The sequence below is a fragment of the Giraffa tippelskirchi genome, chromosome 1 (assembly GCF_054371585.1).
Source record: "Giraffa tippelskirchi isolate mGirTip1 chromosome 1, T2T-mGirTip1v1.2.pri, whole genome shotgun sequence".
Classification (NCBI taxonomy): Eukaryota; Metazoa; Chordata; class Mammalia; order Artiodactyla; family Giraffidae; genus Giraffa; species Giraffa tippelskirchi.
Window position 1 is genome coordinate 128655090 of NC_137275.1, and position 18749 is coordinate 128673838.

The 18749-nt window shown below is 38.2% G+C and overlaps 1 protein-coding gene across 3 annotated transcripts in view; it reads right to left on the reverse strand.

The window, feature by feature from the left end:
• Positions 1-550: 550 nt before the first annotated feature.
• MTMR9 (myotubularin related protein 9) overlaps positions 551-18749 on the reverse strand; it is a 73731-nt gene continuing 55532 nt past the window's right edge. For all 3 annotated transcript variants that reach the window (XM_081495610.1, XM_081495599.1, XM_081495603.1), the window contains exons 6-12: positions 13269-13442; positions 11361-11578; positions 10397-10558; positions 9484-9625; positions 6786-7006; positions 4857-5008; positions 551-1434 (exon numbers count right to left, since the gene is read on the reverse strand). In XM_081495610.1, coding sequence (XP_081351736.1) covers positions 1271-1434; positions 4857-5008; positions 6786-7006; positions 9484-9625; positions 10397-10558; positions 11361-11578; positions 13269-13442 — 1233 coding nt within the window. In that variant the 3' untranslated portion in view covers positions 551-1270. The remainder of the gene's footprint in view (positions 1435-4856; positions 5009-6785; positions 7007-9483; positions 9626-10396; positions 10559-11360; positions 11579-13268; positions 13443-18749) is intronic.

Below are 18749 nucleotides of genomic sequence, written 5' to 3' on the forward strand. Positions count from 1 at the left end.
GTCCTTTTAAGGGAAAACTACAATTGGAAGTATTTGTTAAAAGGAGCAGTGCCATAAAGTAGAAATGTACATGGAAAGCACCTAATCATGAACTGTTAAGAGTCGCAGGCAAAATCCAGCCTATAGCATAAAGTCATCACGGTTTCTTAACACTGAAAACATTTCAAATTGGCTTCTGAAGTTTAAAACATACCTGCATCATGTTCATAAACCTCCACTTAAATTATATTTGCCTAATGGACAAACCAGCAGAGTCAACATAAATTTTCAAAAGGCTCAAGGGAGTAAGAAAATCTTAAGCTTAGTATTAGTAAACTTATAATATTTAAAAACAAAACAATTAAGCACACACTTCTGTACATAAACCAGTGCAATAAGAACTTCAGACAAGGGCAGTGCATCTCTGGTTTAAAGTAACCATATTTGTAGCTTAATTATAACAAATTAACATCTATTCTAAATGATGGTTTAATGTTACATCCAGCATTTGATACATTTAAAATGTATGACCAAAACCCTGAAGAACCAATTCGACACTACTGACACCTTATCAGTAACAAATTTCTCCTTTATTTCTAAACTGCACATGCTTTTAGTGTCTACGGTTAAAATAAATTTACTTCTTCTTAATGTAAATACCAGAGGACTTTAGCTGTTGCCCTTGTAAAAATAATTTACCTTGAATAAATATTCAGCTTTTGCTTTCTTGACAAACCAGAATGAGGAGACGAATTCAGCTCTTGTCAGTCCAAAACTGTTTTAAAAGAAGGGCTATTTTATGTGGCAAAGATATTGGAAATAGCGTGTTAAACACAAAAGTCTTGGTTTACCAGCAATTTCAGGTTTGAAAAATATTTCTATATTTGGAGTGCTTAAAAAGTCTGATCCTTTTTTAAACTAACAAATATTCCCTAATGAGATCAGTCATATCCTTGACTGGTCTGGAGCACTGTTTGCAAAGCAGATGCAGAGAAAAGCTTACAATGAAATGGTGTATAACACAAATGGCATTAAATAGGCCACCTGTTTCACATAAAATGACTAGCACCTCCTTCCTGCTCCCAAAGTGAAGAGCCCCAACAGGCCACGTGTAACATGAGTAATTATAGGAAGTTTCATCCATGAAGTATTGAGGAGTCCATTACATTAGAAGGTTCTCACTTCTAAAGCCTTATATTCAAGGCTGAACGTGTGACGGTGAACTGAGGGCAGAGGAGACAGAGGTGGGCTACAGTCTGCACGGTCCTGCAAGGGCTGCAGTGGGTAGGGTTCAGGGGCTCTCCTGCACCCCATCCCCAGTCTCCAGTTCTGCCAACTGCCTCCTAAGTAGATTTACTTTTGCTTGTAATTCCTTGTTGTATTCTATGATGTTAACCATTTCTTCATATGCTTCATCCAAATACTTGGAGGATCTGTTCCAGCGTAAAAAAATACCTATTGAATCCACGAAAGAAGAACAGAAGGGAAAAAGATGCACACCATGGATTAGCATTATACTTGTTGTGGTTAATACATAATCCCATGTATTATAACCCTTTTCTTTCATCACAATTCACATCTGTTTTTTATTATACTCTAAAATGTACAGCAATCTGAGGTACAGAAAGAGTACAGCTGAAGAGTGTACAAGAAGTCACTATGTACATGCTTGTTATTCAAAAAACCCCGTAACACAATGAAATAGATCAAAATGCAGTTCTGATTATATTCAGGAATACAAACTAATCATTTACAATGCCATAAACTTCACAGTTTCACAATACAAATATCCTTTTTTAAAACAATTACAGAACTTTATCCAGACCTGTAAGACCTCCTATAGGTGTGAAATCATTTTCAGTGGGAAAGTGGTAGTTAGAGCAAAAGCAGAATCACACAAATTGTTTAAAAAGCCGGTACTTTAGCACTCTCTCTCCCTCTCTGTTTCTTAACAGACCGTCTTCCAATTCTGTAGGCAACTGCTTCTTCCCCCAGATAACATTAGTTAGCCTTTTATTATAGATAAAAAGACATTTTCTCCTGACATACATATATGTTAATGATATCAGCTCAAAGTGATGGCTTAAAGATATTCAAGTCAGGAGGTACAAATACTTCCAGACTGCAGCATGCATGTACCAGTAGCAACTTACCATTAGCTGGTAAGTTCACAAAGATTTTATGAGTTATTAGAACACTTTCCATAAACCAAACTGCCATGCACCCTAGAGAATCCTTCTGTATGTGTCCGAATACTACTTACATTCTTATCAAAGAAGGAAGATAGAAACACAGACTAAAGACTGACCTTGTTGATTTTTCTATTAAGTGTATTTTTAAAATCCTGTTCTTCAATACAGGAATTACTACTTACTTTTAATGGTTAACTTCGGTGCAGATATAAACAGCAGAGAGACATTTTAAGGCCACAATGGTGTCATTCTACAATCTATATACTTACCATGAGAATATTTTTATCCAACTTAGAATTTCATCCAGTTCTAAGTTAAGGAGGCACTAAACATACAAGGAAATCTCGTCCTTAATGGAGTAGCAGGAACGCATCCATATAAAAAATTTTTCTTCTATCACTTAATCCCTGAACTTTCAATGAGGTTTTGTAAAAACTAGTTAAATTGTGCTTCAGGAGCCATCTGGCTCTCAAGTTTGCCTTTCCTCCCAAATAACTAGTTTCTCATTTTTGTTATTAAACATGACAGTGGCTTTTAGGTAAACTGTCCCAGGATTCCTGAACAAGAAGTATAACTGTTATCTCTCCTTTAAAAGCGGTCACTTCTCCCCTCACCTGTGACTGACTACACAAGTAAAGAGAAACACTGAGCTGAGGCTCAGAGCCCCGGGAGACTCTAAGGTTGAGGCCACTTTCCCACAGTGCTAAACAGGGGACACCTCGACTGATAGATCAGAAGCATAAGCTGAGGGGGGAGGAGGCAGCTAATGACAGATATCCCACGCGGAACAAGCCACGAGAGCTGACAGCCAGAGAAGTGACAGAAATAGGCTCCGTGTCAAACCCAGAAAGGAAAGCAACCTGAGACACCCTCACACATACAATGGGCAGACAGTTTCCACAAAAGACTTGCCCTTGACAGTCTCACACAGGAGAGCACAGTGAAATAACGGTACTTCAGTTTACCAAACAGCTGCCATTCCTGTGTGTATGCCCTTGTTGTTTAACATAAAGATGACTAAAAATGTACTTACCACCTTCAAATTGATTAAAAAGAAATTAAATGGTATGTTACACCCTTTGTGTAATGAATAGATAATATAATTTAGATAGGTTTTTGGTAATTTTTTAAAAAACACGCTTTAGTATTTAAGTGATGCAAAGAACTGACTCATTGGAAAAGACTGATGCTGGGAAAGATTGAAGGCAGGAGGAGAAGGGGCAACAGAGGATGAGATGGTTGGATGGCATCACTGACTCAATGGACATGAGTTTGAGCAAGCTCCAGGAGCTGGTGATAGACAGGGAAGCCTGGCCTGCTGCAGTCCATGGGGTTGCAAACAGTCAGACATGACTGAGCGACTGAACTGACTGCATTGAGTATTTAAGGAGATAAGCTTCAGAATCTGAAAGCAATGCAGGTAAAAACTCTTCCTTAGATATGCAAATCAGGTCTGGATTATTGTTTCACTTAAACAACACATGTGCATTACCACCTTGATGGATGACATTATGTACATTTTATGGAATCTACTAAAATGGACTAGCTCATTAACCCTTCAACAGCATTTAACAGAAGAATCTATCCTAAAGACTAGCTAATAAAGGGAACAGAAACCATTTCCTAAGAGCTTACAATTTATTCCTGTCCCAACTATCTATCACTTTCTTACACAAAAAGTAATGTACTTTCCCTCACTCCCATTAGGATGACCTATCAAAGATGGGGGGAAAAACAGGAAATAAGTATTGACGAAGATGTAAAGAAACTGTCACCCTTGCCCACTGCTGATGGGGTTGTAAAATGGTACAACTGTTATGGAAAACAGTATGGCTGTTCTTCAAAACTTTGAACATAGAATTACTATATGATCCAGCAATTCCAGCATCAAAAGCAGGGTCCTGAAGAGATATTTGCATGCCTGTGTGCCAAAAGGCAGAGGCAACCCAGGTGTCCTTTGACATATGAATGAATAAGCAAAATGTATACACACAATCAATGGCACCCCACTCCAGTACTCTTGCCTGGAAAATTCCATGGACGGAGGAGCCTGGTAGGCTACAGTCCACGGGGTCGCTAAGAGTCGGACACGACAGAGTGACTTCACTTTCACTCTTCCCTTTCATGCACTGGAGAAGGAAATGGCAACCAACTCCAGTATTCTTACCTGGAGAATCCCAGGGACGGCGGAGCCTGGTGGGCTGCTGTCTATGGGGTCGCACAGAGTTGGACACAATGAAAAATTACTCAGCCTTAAAAAGGAAATCCCATCACACACTACTGCATGGATAAGCCTTGAGCACAATTATGTTCAGTGAAATAACGCAGTCACAAAAGGACAAATACTGTATGGTGCCACTTAGATGAGGTGGTTGCCTGGGGCTGGACAGGAACACTGAGAAGCTCTGCACCCTTCTGTTCAATGGGTACAGAGTCGTCAAGTTGCAAGAAGAAAAGTTCTGTACCTGTTTCACAACAATGTGATATACTTGACCATCTCTGTGTACAATTAAGTATTACGTTGGTAAATTTTGTGTTTCTATCACAATAAAAAGAAGTAATGTACCTTCTGATCTTGAGAAAATATGATATAAACAGCAGTATCCATGTACTTGTGTACCCACAGGCAGTCAAGAGAACATCGTAGACTATCAATAAAGGGTTTGCAAAGGATGCATGACTTACCCTCCCAGAGCTGAAGACTCTGTGGAGCAACAGAAGGCCAGATGACAAGATTGTTGGCTTCAAAGAGCGGGTTGGTGAACTTACTCAGTTCACTGGGCCGGTTGACCCACGACCACAGAGACATCGTTTTCTGCTGCAGCTTCAACTTACATCTGATCAAGAAGGAAAATGGCCGTTAAACCAATTAATTTATGACAACCACTATTAAATGCTCCTTCTGATAGGACCATTTCTTTTCTCTGTACGTTGGAAGGCAGAACACAAGATTTTTAGCAGAGGAACAAAATGTTGTCAAACTGAAATATTTGTCAGCATTTTTAACTGTCAACAATTACCTGAATTGAAGAAACAGAAAATCTCAACAGACCTATAGCAAGTAAATATATCTGACTCCATATTGGATCTGTTTCTTTTACTTTAACTTTTGTATTCTATTCCTTTTGCTACAAGTTAATCACTAAAAGGATGTTGCTTATAGCTTGAGGTATACATAATGGCCCATCTCTGGGAACTCTGCCTCCATGTCTGAATGCTAAGCTAAAATTTATTTGTTTTGCTCACAGGAAACATCCTTACCAGGCCCACCAATGAATCGCTGCAGAAAAGAAGTTAACACATCCCCTCCCAAATCTGGCTGGAACCAGGAAATATTTCAAACAACTTACTTTTTTAAACTTTACCTCCTTACCTCCTCCCCCTCTTTGTTTTATAAAAGTACCTAGCATCCAAATCCAGGCAAGACACTTCTTTGGGACACTAATACACCATCTTCCTGATCTGTTGGCTTTCCTAATTCAGTTGCTATTCTTTGCCCTGACAACCTGTCTCAATTTATTGGCCTGTGGTGCGACAAGCAGTACAGTAAGACATTTCAACTTGAACAAGTTAATCCTATCTCAACTCCATACTATCATCAAAGAAAACACTCACAGCAAATACCCTTGGGATACAGAACAGTATAAAATATAAACACACCAATTAGTCAAACTGATCATGTGAACTGTGTGGCTGCAGTTAACTATAGCCAAAACACAATGAGAAAACTATGGTGACAGAATTTTCTAGAGCAAATAGTTCTCAATTTTTCCCTACGAGAATCTATAAGAAAATCTAATGTTGAAATATTTGCCAATTCAGCTTTAAAGTAAAAAAAAAAAATGTATTGCTTGAATTTTAAACTGGTAAAGATTCAGTGATTCCATTCTTTTGTGAAGACTGTTAATTGTTTACGTTTATTATTCAACTACACGATGCCAGCTACCAGTCAAGAGACAAATCCTGTCTCTCACCCAGAGGAAGCCCTTAGATTGTACCCAAATGAGATGATCAGTTAAGCATCTTTTAATGATCATTCTGATATGAATCTTCTAATTAAACCTATTCACTTGATGGCGTCTGGGTTATGAAGTGAGACTGGCACTCTGGGCCTGAGGACAGTTTCTTGGTACAAGAGATACAATCGAGAACAGGAGCAGGAAGACCTGTGCTGTAGCCAAACTTCTGGTGACCAACTGGCTGGGTGTCCCTGGACAAGCATTAACTTCTATGGACCTTTTTACACTACAAAACTGCATGGAAGGTAGAATTAGATTACAGGTTTAAGCTTCTTACAGGTGTCAGATACTATGTTCTTATAAAAGGAAAGTAACATTTTAATGGTTGCTTAATTTACTCAAAGCTTTTTAATCAGTGTATGGACTCATTTTAATCTAACAGAACAAAATCTAGGATATGCTCTTATCTAGCATGTGACAGGCTCATAATAAACATGTAGCATCTGGACTCATACAGAAGGACTCTCAGTTATACTAATTGTAACCACCAACATCTTTTAAATATTGATAACTTTAACATAGAAGCAAATCCTTGTCTCTCTTAGGAAATAACCAAAACAACTGAAAATGGCCCCTACATGAGCAGTGCACCCACCTTTCATTTTCATTGTTGCCCAGAAATGTTCCAAACTGTGAGGCGTAAGCATGCTCAAAGAGCATGATCAGGAAATTCTCATTAAATTCAAAAGAACAAGGGAACTGACGAAGTATCTGCCACACACAGTCCAAGAAGAGAAGAAACACGGGTGACTCCCACTTCTGCTTGCTATTACAGTAGGCTGACTGTGCGCAGCGCTGCTGGAACGGGTGACCAGCCTAAGAGAAAAGGTGGAAACGCAGCAGTCATATCCTAGTGAGACCACATTATGGCACGTTATTAACAAATTTCACACAGTTACAACAAAACTATTACATAGAACATCATATAATTTGGGTGACTGCTCTTTAATGATTTCTTAGTTTAAGACAATCTTCAACTAAGGAAAAAGACAAGATTTCCAAATATCAGGCTGACCAAAAAGTGGGAAAACTCGAACTTTTTGGCCATCCCAGAACTTAACAAGGCTACACAGTTAGCCATAAGATCTGTGGTTGTTCTTGGAATATCAAATAGAATAATGGACTTCAGTAATAATAAACATAATATAAATCTTTCTAGGTTGGTGAAATCTGGAGCAAAGTCAAAGAACGTTAAGTTCTGCAGGTACAAAACAAAGGTCAGCTCTCCTCTTCTATCCAGCCAGAGTGCTGTAGCCTGGAGTAAGCTCCATAAGCCTCACCACTACGTGGAGATAAATACAGGGTTCTCATAGACAGATTTCATCAGGCCACTCCTGATATTAATAAGTCTTCAGAAAACTAAGATCATGGCATCTGGTCCCATCACTTCATGGCAAATAGATGGGGAAACAGTGGAAACCATGACAGACTTTATTTTTTGGGGCTCCAAAATTACTGTAGATGGTGACTGCAGCCATGAAATTAAAAGATGCTTGCTCCTTGGAAGAAAAGTTATGACCAGCCTAGACAGCATGATAAAAAGCAGAGACATTACTTTGCCAACAAAGGTCCATCTAGTCAAAGCTATGGTTTTCTCAGTAGTCATGTATGTTGAAGAATTGATGCTTTTGAACGGTGGTGTTGGAGAAGACTCTTGAGAGTCCCTTGCACTGCAAGGAGATCCAACCAGTCCATCCTAAAGGAGATCAGTTCTGGGTGTTCATTTGAGGGACCGATGCTGAAGCTGAAAACTCCAATACTTTGACCACCTGATGCGAAGAACTGACTCATTTGAAAAGACCCTGATGCTGGGAAGGATTGAAGGCAGGAGGAGAAGGGGCCAACAGAGGATGAGATGGTTGGATGGCATCACCGACTCAATGGACATGAGTTTGAGTAAACTCTGGCAGTTGGCGATGGACAGGGAGGCCTGGCGTGCTGCAGTCCATGGGGTTGCAAAGAGTTGGACACAACTGAGCGACTGAACTGAACTGAACATATGAAAAGAAGTTACTGTCATGAAGACATCTATAGGAATACTTTTATATTAGAAACAAAGCTCTCCTTAGTTTCCCTCTCCTCACCAAAAGAACTGCAGAGTCTGTCATCTACTGTCCAAAGGAAATTTTCAAATCATTTGGCTCTCTGGCCTACCCAGAACCTGGGTATTGACGTTATCCCCACGATCACATCCTTCTAGGTATTTCAGACTTGTTTTATCTTTGGATCTTTAATGGCAACCCACTCCTATATTATTTCCTGGGAAATCCCGTAGACAGACAAGCCTGGCAAGTGGGCTACAGTCCATGGGATCACAGTCAGACATGGCTGAGCACACACACAAATCATACGCATTTGTTTGCTATGCTCACAAGGAATGTAGCTGTATAAGATCTCCAAATACTTAGGATGGTCCGAGTTAAAGGACCGCTGTCAGGGTGGGTAGACGTGGTAAACATAACAGCATTAACACATAATAAATCTGAATTGTAACTGGACGGGCTAGAAGAGAGATAATTCTACTTTCAAGTTATATCTAAACATTTGCTTTCAATCACAATTATATACTAAGTGACACAGTGCACAAACATTTGAATTAATCTCTAGCTTGGAGGATTTCCATCTATTTTACGAGACCTTTATTTTAGCTGCCCTTCAGCACTTCATAGGCCAGCACTGTGCTGTGTCCAAGGAGTAAACAGCTGAACTTGGCAAGGTTCTCTGAACTCAGAGAAGTCACTATATTTGGGTCTAGTTCGGGAAACAAAGTGTGACAAAAATGGATCAATTTTATCTGTGGAGGAAGTTAAGGTCCCCAAAACTTCATGAAAGCGTCATGGAGCTGGATCTTACAGGATGAGAAGGACTTCATCCTGGCTGGGGAAGAAGTCAGGATGGAGCCAGGTGAGAAGACAGAAGCGCTGAAGCACGCGCTTCCTACTTACAAGTCCCCACTCCTCCTCACACGCTTGTTCATGTCTTTTACCTCTAACAAGACTAAGCTCTGTGAGACAAGACCATGCTTTACACTCTTTGTGTTTCCCTGTAGGTAACAACAGACAACTAACAAGCATTTGTTAGGGGAATAATGTGCCAAATGAACAATGCACGCAAAGAGGGAGACAAAAATGGAGAGGCAGTAAAGATCACATTTACTAAGAGGAAGATAAATGAACTGTCCTCCAGAAAAGTAAACATCTGAATCAATCAAAATTTCATATATCCATTCCCACAAACCAGGATCAAACATCAATTATGAGCAGTTCCTCTGTGGACAAAACAGCTTTTCTCACCTGCAGCCACTCTCTTTCTATTAAGGCCTCAAAGCCACGAATGGTCCTGCTTCTTGGTTCCAAGATGATCTGGGCCAGGGAGGTAACCTGGAGTGTGGAATCAGTTCCTTCTGTTCCATGGATCAGTATGGATGCTCCTTCCCTGTAAGGAAAATCCAGAGAACAAATGGGACACTCCCAACACTGTCAACTGACTGTTAATAATAAACATTTCTTGAGAGTAACAGTTGAAAGCCTTTTGCATTCTGCTCTGTCTGGTAGGTTCAGACCTAAATAAGGTACATGAAGAGAGCTTCCCTTGGAGAAAATATGAAAGTATAGTAAGTCTCAAATTTCATAGGGCAAGAACTCTCTGAAACTTCATTATTTTTCAGTTTAAGAAAACAGAAATTGTTAGATTCACAACTTAAGGATTTGTTAGGTCCTTGAGTACTTAAAACATCTGTGTCATGGATGACATGTGTATGTACATTATGTTCACATTAATTTAACAAGCATTAACAATTAAATGTCAGATTCTTCACGTACACTTCACAGATACTGAATGGCATTGACTATCTTATAAAATAAGGTGACCATAAGATGGGCTTCCCTGGTGGTTCAGTGGTAAAGAATCTGCCTGCCAAGGCAGGAGATGCAGGTTTGATCCTTGGGTCGGGAAGATCCCCTGCAGAAGGAAATGGCAACCCACCGCAGTATTCTTGCCTGGGGAATCCCACCGACAGAGGACTCTGGCATGCTACAGTCCATGGGGTTGTAAAGGATCGGACATGACTTTAGCGACTAAACAACAACAACGAACATAAGTTACAGAACAGACACAAATGGTAGCCCGATACGTAAGCACAGGTCTGGATGGAAGCAAGTCTAGTTGGCAGGAGCTCCCCACTCCAGAACCCTGATACTCATTTACCTGTCAAGACACTGCGCAGCCAGACAGGCAGTTGTCAGAATCTCTTTGATGTGAGTCAGCCAGTTGGAAGCCTCCAATTTACTGAGCCATCGGTCTATGTTTTGTGTTTGGTCATTACAAGATTCCACGAGTTTGATTAAGCTCTCCTGAAGAATGTGATACCTTTGAGAAATAAGAAAAAGTAAAGAAGAAGAAAAGATAACAGAAGACAGAACAATGATGGAAGAAACCAAATAAAAAACTCAGCCTCCAATATATCCAAGAGCAAGAGCAGCTCAAAATACTCCCAAAATATTTACCTTGCTATGTAATAACTTATAGTGTTAAGGATTGGAAAACTAATATTTAAAATTATCTGACTGGGGAGAGGGTCAGAGCCCTGCACTTTGTGACCAGTCACAGACAGCGCCCCTGACATCTGCACCCTGCTCCCATTGGCTCACTCTGGACACCTATACTGTCAGCAGAGAACCCAAGGCCAGCTCAGATCGCATTATTTCATTAGTTCCAACTCCCACCCCCTCACCCTCCCAGAAGCAATTATAAACCATTAACTGCAAGCATAAATGAGATGATACAGGTGGAGGAAACAAGGTGTAGAAGTTAAGTGGGTATGGGGGAAATTAAATGTCTAAGTATTTTTGATTTAGGAAAATGTAGTTGTCTGTAGCATCTCTCTTCAGTAAGTTTGGTGACTGCTGATCTAAAGTAGAGGAGATCTCATGGTGATGAAATTTCAGAGCTAAGAGAGAAAAAAATGCTGTTTGATTAAAACTCACTTGTGAGCATCTACCATGAGTTTTCTGCTTATCTTATGAAACACAAGGGCAAGATACCCAGCCAATTTTTGACTCAAGCTAATATGATGGTTCCTTTGAAAACTTGTGATCTTCCAACTGCTAGGGGCTCACCCACTCTAATTAGCTTCAAATAAGAGTCCATTACTATCTCCTGAATCTTTTACCTCTCAATGGACTTGTGAATCCGCCTCCACTGGGGATAATGAGCTTCTTGCTCAAAGCCGCCTCCTTTGGCTCTAGCCTGCTGAGCTACATTTAGAGGTCGAGTATCAATGATGTAGCCACGCTTTCCTGCTCTGAGGGTAGCATTTATCAGTTTCTCATCTTCTTTGCACCTTCTCCCATTTGTGCCAGTGAGTGGCTGACCACTTCGCATAATAACCTACAAGGACAACAGAGTCTAAAATTTAGTAGTAGCTGCTTTGAAAGTTTCTGAAACAGAAATGAATTAAGCTGGATTAAGAATGTCTCAAAAAACAATTGTGTGTCATTTCAGAGATGAATTCAATCCTGAAACAAAGAAATATTTCTATGTATTAACAACAGTTTAAAAACAGTAAAACAAAAATAAGACTTGGCATTCTTACATGATTTTTCTTCCCACTGTCTCAAAATACTTTCACATAATATAGTTCCTCTTTAAGATCAAATGTTACAGTTCATTTAGTCAGTGAATTAATCATCCAGTAGATCCAGGCCTGTGATTAAGACAATAATAATGGCCTAGACACCAGGAAACTTTTGCTTCAACTACATAAACTTAGGGTTGGCAGATTTTATCAAGAATTATAAAGAGAAAAGGAACCAGTGGTAAAATTAAAAAGGTTATACACTATTATTCTTGCTTTGGGAATCATTTTCAATGTCTTGAAAGCTACTTATTATCTATTCTTTATTCTCCAGTGGCTCTCTTTCAATATTCCAGGACTTAACCACTCATCTCCAAAGACCAACAACTATATACTGGGTTGGTCAGAAAGTTCCTTTGGGTTTTTCCATAATATCTTACTTATTTGATCCTTTTCTCGGGAAAGCAACATCTATTATACTGATCTCTTCCCTGGTGAATAGCCTGGAATTATTTTAATCTCATCCCATAATATATACTGTTATCTTAACTACTTTGAAATTTAACATAATCAAGGAAGGTCACCCAGAATGGTGAACTCTCAGACTGCACGTACCATATAACTGAACAATAATATATTTTGTATGAGTTGTTAAAATGCTTTATGGTGAACCCTAGTGAAGAGAAATACTGCTCAGCAAGCAAGATAGGTGACGTAATTAAAAAAAATCTCTTTATCCTAAATATCTACAATTCAGGGGAAAAATGAAAATAGCTATAACTTATTCACTAATTTACTACTGGATGCAAAATGAGAAGCAGAGTTTACTGACTGAGAAAAAACATGAGGAGAAAAATAAATTTAGAGAATATTTAGGAAATGAATACACAATGAACACCTGCCTATTCAATGCTTGACTCCTGTATTTACTTAAGTTGTGACTAATGATATGTGTCACTCGTCTCCCTTTTGAAAATAAAAATGTCTGCTCAATTTACCTTACACAGGGAAATCAGGTGAGAATAATTAAAGTATCATAGGGACTCCCCTGGTAGTCCAGTGGCTAGGACTCTAAGCGTCCACTGCACAGGGTGCAGATTCAATCCCTGGTTGGGAGAATGGAGACCCCACATGCTGCAAGGCACAGCCAGGGGTGTGGGAAAAAACATGTCATACCATTATTCCAGTCAGAGAAATTTATTTTCTACCAAAGAGTGTCATTTTCAGTATCAAATAACATTAGTTGCCTTTGTCCTGAGTCCTGAAGATAAACCTGCCTGGGCTTTTCTAAGGCTAAGCAGCACTATGGAGAGAATTCAAAGTCATATCCTGATCACAGAAAACATTCTACTTCTGATTCCCGAAAGTTTAAACAGAAGTAAAATTCCTGGCAGGAGAGACTAATCACTTCAGTGAACAGGTACACAGAAAAGGTGAACAGTTCTAAGAACCTCAAACCAAATCTTCCAGTCGACCACGGAGCAGTATTTACTGTTCACTTACCATTCCATTCTTTTTATGATAATAGCTGAGAACTGGGAAGCGGCCTCCATGGCGAAATGTGGCTACCTTCCGAAGTGCATCATCGTCAATGGCTTTGGGCACTATGACAGTTGGTGGGTAAGAGGGGCACACAGCAAATTCCTTATTGACATAGCTTAACCTCCATTCACTGATCTGAAAGACACAAAATACTTTAAAGCTAAGCAGTATCTCAATCTCACAAAATAACCTAAAAACTTTTATTAAAGGAGCTTAGAGATTCATTTTCATACAATGAAGACACCATCTCACAGGAGTTTAATAGGAGGACACCTAGTCCTTCCTTAAATACTTTCAGAAAACATGAGCTCCGTTCTTCAGAGCCAGCTTCTTGCAGTGCTAGGTATCACTAGCTCCTAAAAAGTTCCTCCTCGTATTGAGCAATATTTATTGCTCTGTAACTTCCTCTATTTTTTTTTTTTACCATGATTTCAGTACCAGTTCCCTATTTCACAAGGCAACCAATGGAATGTATGAAAGATAGCTGATTCTCCTTTAGTTTTCTACTATTCAAATTAAATATATTAATTACATTCATGAACATCATCTCATTCATTCTTGTCTGAGTACCAATGGTACCCTTAAAGTATAGCAACAGGAACTACGGCAACTATAGCAACAACTCCAGATAATGCTTAACCGGAACTGAATAGTGCTCATTTCTGCTGTTTAACAAAGGAGAAAAAATGAGGAAAGACTGTTAATATCATTCTTCAAGCAATAACAGCTTAATACTAAGAAAGATTATACTTATGAGTCAGTGAAATAATTTCAAACTCAGCAAGCTAAGGATCAAAAGTATACAATATAAAACTATCAAATGACAACTTATTTCTAACATGAAAAATGAAAACCACTTAAAGACTGTAAAAAGCTTTTGTGCATGAAAGTTTTGATATTTTCCTGTAAATCAGAGTTGGCCTAGCAAACTGGCCACGGGTTGCAGTACCAGGAGGATAAGCCAAAGCTTGTTTAATATACTCTGCTCGTGGTCCTGCTCAGTTGTGTCTGACTCTGCAACCCAACCCTATGGACTATTGCCCGTCAAGTTCCTCTGTCCATGGAACAGAGGAACCTGTCAAGAGTGGGTACCTCCTACTCCAGGGGATCTTTCCAACCTTGGGATTGAACTTGAGTCTTCTATGTCTCCTGCACTGCAGGTGGATTCTTTACCTCTGAGCCACTGAGGAAGCCCCTTGATATACTGTAAGTGTATTTGAAAAAACCTTTTAGAAGATGCAGTATCATTTTTAACTAAATTTTTTCACTGTTCAAACTTATGCACATTATTAATTTAAAAGATACTTTCTAAAAGATTCAATTATTTTTTTTTAATAGTTCAATAAAACTTTATTGTTTTCACAGAGGGGAAAAGCACATTCTAACTTTATAACTGCTTTCTTTTGATATTAAAATTTATTCACTAGAATACATTTCCACCTTAACCAGTCTCAACCAGGCATAAAAACCCTTACCAGACTCCTTTTCCACAAACCTTATGCAACTTTCTTCTCTATTTATTTTTATTTCTCTGAAGATTATTTACTCATTTATTTGGTTGCACCAGGTCTTAGTTGTAGCATTCAGACCTTCAGTCTTCGTTGTGGCATGCGGGATCTAGTTCCCTGACCAGGGATTAAACCTGGGCCACCTGTACTGGGAGGGCAGAGGCACTCTGACAGCTTTTAACTGCCTGAGCCATGTTGACCAATTCTGTGGGTTTTTTCTTTCTTACTTTTATGCTTCTCATTAGCAATAGCCTTTACTTGCCAGACCCTGTACAGCTTAAGGCGATCTCAGTACGATCTGAAACCCAGTCTAGTTCTACAAAAAAATGAAGTATCCATAGTTTCTATAAAGTTCGTCCTCATATTGAGGAAAATTTATTGCTCAGTAACTTCCTCTTTTTTTAACCATGATTTCAGTACAAGTTCCCTATTTCACACAGCAGCCTATGGAATGTATGAAGGATAGCTGATTCTCCTTTAGTTTTCTATTATCCAAATTAAATATATTAATTATTCTCATTCATTCTTGTCTGAGTACCATTTACTTTGTTAATGGTACTCTTAAAGCATAGCAAAAGGAAGACTGCAACTCCAGATAATACTTAACCAGAATAGAATAATGCTACTATCTCCATCAAATCCCTTGCTCATTTCTGTTATTTAAAAAAGGAGAAAAAACGAGGAAAGGCTGTCAACATCATTCTTAAAGCAATAACAGCTTAATACTAAGAAAGTATTCTGCTGACCTATCATCTAATTCTCCTTCCCCAGAGTAACCATTTTCAACTCTTTTAGAGTTTTATTAATTTTGAGTGTTTTTTACTATTAGGGATTACTTACTAGTTTCCTACTCTAGAGAATGCTATGGTTCTTCACTGACCTGCAATACCACTTGTGTCAAATATTCTATTAAGTTTTCACACACGTTGGGGTCTGTATTCTGTCCCACTGGTCTAGCTGCAGTGAGTCTCTGGCTTTTAGAATAAGCTTGGCATTTAGTAGGCCAAGTCTCCTATATCCTCTTCCCTCCTTCTTGTTCTTCAAGAGAATCTTGGTTTCCCTTGATCCTTTGACCCTTTAATGTAACTTTTATCAAATTCCATGTAAAATCCCACTGGGGTTTTAATAAGATGGCACTGACTGTATAGACTGATTTAGAAACAATGACATCTTTATATATCTGATTTCCTTGTCTATGGGCATAGTATCCCTCCACTTCTAAATCTTCCTTAATTTTTTTCAATAAAGTTATAAAATTCTCTCAATAAACATCCTGCATATCTTTTCCTAGGAACCTTGTATTTTTAATGCATTTTAGTTGTATGTCTTCAAATTTGTGTCTGGTGTAGAGAAATGCATACAATTTCAAGATTCTTTCAGTTTCCTATGTACAGAAACATATAATCAACAACTAATAGCAATTTTGTTTCTTTCATTTCAATCCTTATACCTTTTATTTTCCCTTCTTGACTTCCTCAGCTGGGCATAGTGATGGTGGGCAAATCTTGTCTCACTCTTGAACTTACAGGGAATGAAAGATTTGCTTTTTTATATATTTTTACTTTTGCAGTTACCCTTTATTAGATTAAATAAATTCCCTTCAAATTCAACTCTGCTAAGAGCTTTTATCATGAACAGATGCTTAATTTATTCAAACTGTTTTTTCTCTTCTAATTTTGTTTTACCATGTATGTAATTTGTCTTTTCTCTTTGGTTAATTTTGTGTTAACTCTTTGCCTTACTGTTCAATAGTAGAACTCAATATGTCTAAGATTTCCTTTTCATTATCCCATGTGGTGTTTGCTGGGATACCTTAATCTAAGGCTTTGTGACTTTCTGATTTTGAAGATGATAGTCTCCACTATCATCTATTTCAATATTGCCTTTCTTACAACTTCTCTATTATCTTCTTGAATTTCCATTTACTAAATATTGAACCTTCTCCTTGTACCATACATGCATGCATCTAACTTCTCTAACATTTTTTCCATCTTCCTTCTTTCTTTGTCCTGTTTGAGTATCTATGTTCCAGATCACTAGATACTCATTTTCAGTTATCTCTAATCAGCTACTTAACCTTTACATCAAGTTATTCTTTTCTCTTCTTTTAAATCAACTTTACTGAGATTTTACTATTTATATGAAAAATAAACTAGATCCATTTAGAGTACACAATTTCGTGACTCTTGACAGCTGTACCCACCCATAAAACACCACCACAATCAAGATAAACATTTCAATCATCTTTCACAAAAATTCCTAGTACATTTTTACACAGTCTATACCTCTCCATCCACACCCAATACTAGGAATCACCAATCTGCTTTCATTCACTTTTAGTGTTATACCTAAAAAATCTTTGCCTAGTCAGGGGTCATAAAGATTTTTCTCCTGTACTTTCTTCAAGAAGTTTTACACCTTTAGCCTTATGTTTTGGTCTATATTTTGAGTTATTTTTTGTGAAATAAAGGTTTAGATCTATCTTTTTTACATTCAATTGTTCCAATGCCATTAGTTGAAAAAACTATCCTTTATCTAGAGAATTGTCTAAGCACCTTTGGTAAAAACTGATCACAGATGCAACCTTCTATTTTAAACCTTCTATTCTGTTCCATGTATCACTATATCTATCCTTATGCCAATATACCACATTTTCTTGATTACTGCAGCCTGATAGTAAGTTCTGTAAATCGTTCAGATTTTCTTTTTTCCCAAACCTGTTGTGGCTATTGCAGTTCCATAAAAATTTCAGGATAATTTTGACAATTTCCACAAAGACACCTACTGGAATTTTGATAGGAAGTTGCACTGAATCAATAAGTCAGCTTGGAGAGAATTAGCAAACTACACTTACTGAGAGATCAGCAAACTACACTCCACAACCCAAATCCAGTCCCCTACTTGTTTTGTAAATGCAGGCATACCTTGGAGACAGCGCAGGCTTGGTTCCTGACCACTGCAATGAAGTGAATAGTTCCCTAAAGCGAGTCACACATTTTTTGCTTTCTCAATGCCTGTATAAGTTATGTTTACACTATACTTAGTTTATTAAGTTTGCAACAGCATTATGTCTTTAAAAATTAAAATGTACCTATCTTAATTTTAAATATTTTATTGCTAAAAAATGCTAAACATCATCTGAGCCTTTAGTGAGTCGTAATCTTTCTGCTGGTGAAGGATTCAAAATATTGAGAATTACCAAAACGCAGGAGAGATATGAAGTGACCAAAAGTTGTTGGGAAAAGTGGCACTTCAAGACTTGCTCGACATCGGATTGCCACAAACATTCAATCTGTAAACAAAATGCAATATCTAGGAAATACAATAATAGGAAACACAATAATTCAGGTATTCCTATAAAATACCTTTGGAACACAGCACCACTCATTCACTGATGTGTTATGTTTCCATGATACAACAGAGTGGAGTAACTGCAACAAAGACTCCGTGCCCCACAAAGCCTAATATATCTACTGCTGAGTCCCTTACATAACTCAGTCCACTATTAACCACGTTGTCTTCCAATCTATGAACATGTATCTCCGTTTATTTAGACATCCTTTAACTTCTCTCAGCAATGTTTTGTGTTTCTCACTGTACAGATCCTGCCCTTTTGTTAATTTTCTTACTTAGTGTTCTATTCATTTTAAGATTGTGCTGTGCAGTGCTGAGTCACTCAGTCATGTCACTAATCAGTTTTTGAACACTTATACCAAGCAATCTTGCTACGTACTAGTTCTAGTTATTTTATTGATTTCTGCTCTTATTTTTTATTATTTCATTCTTTCAAGTTACTTTGCTCATCTTTTCCCCTAGTTTCTTAAGCTGGAGCTTAAGTTGGTGAATTTATTAGACCTTTTTTCCTATTTCACATAAGTGCTTTAACATCGCGTCTCTCTAAACACTGCTTTAGCTGTATTCTACAAATTTTGAT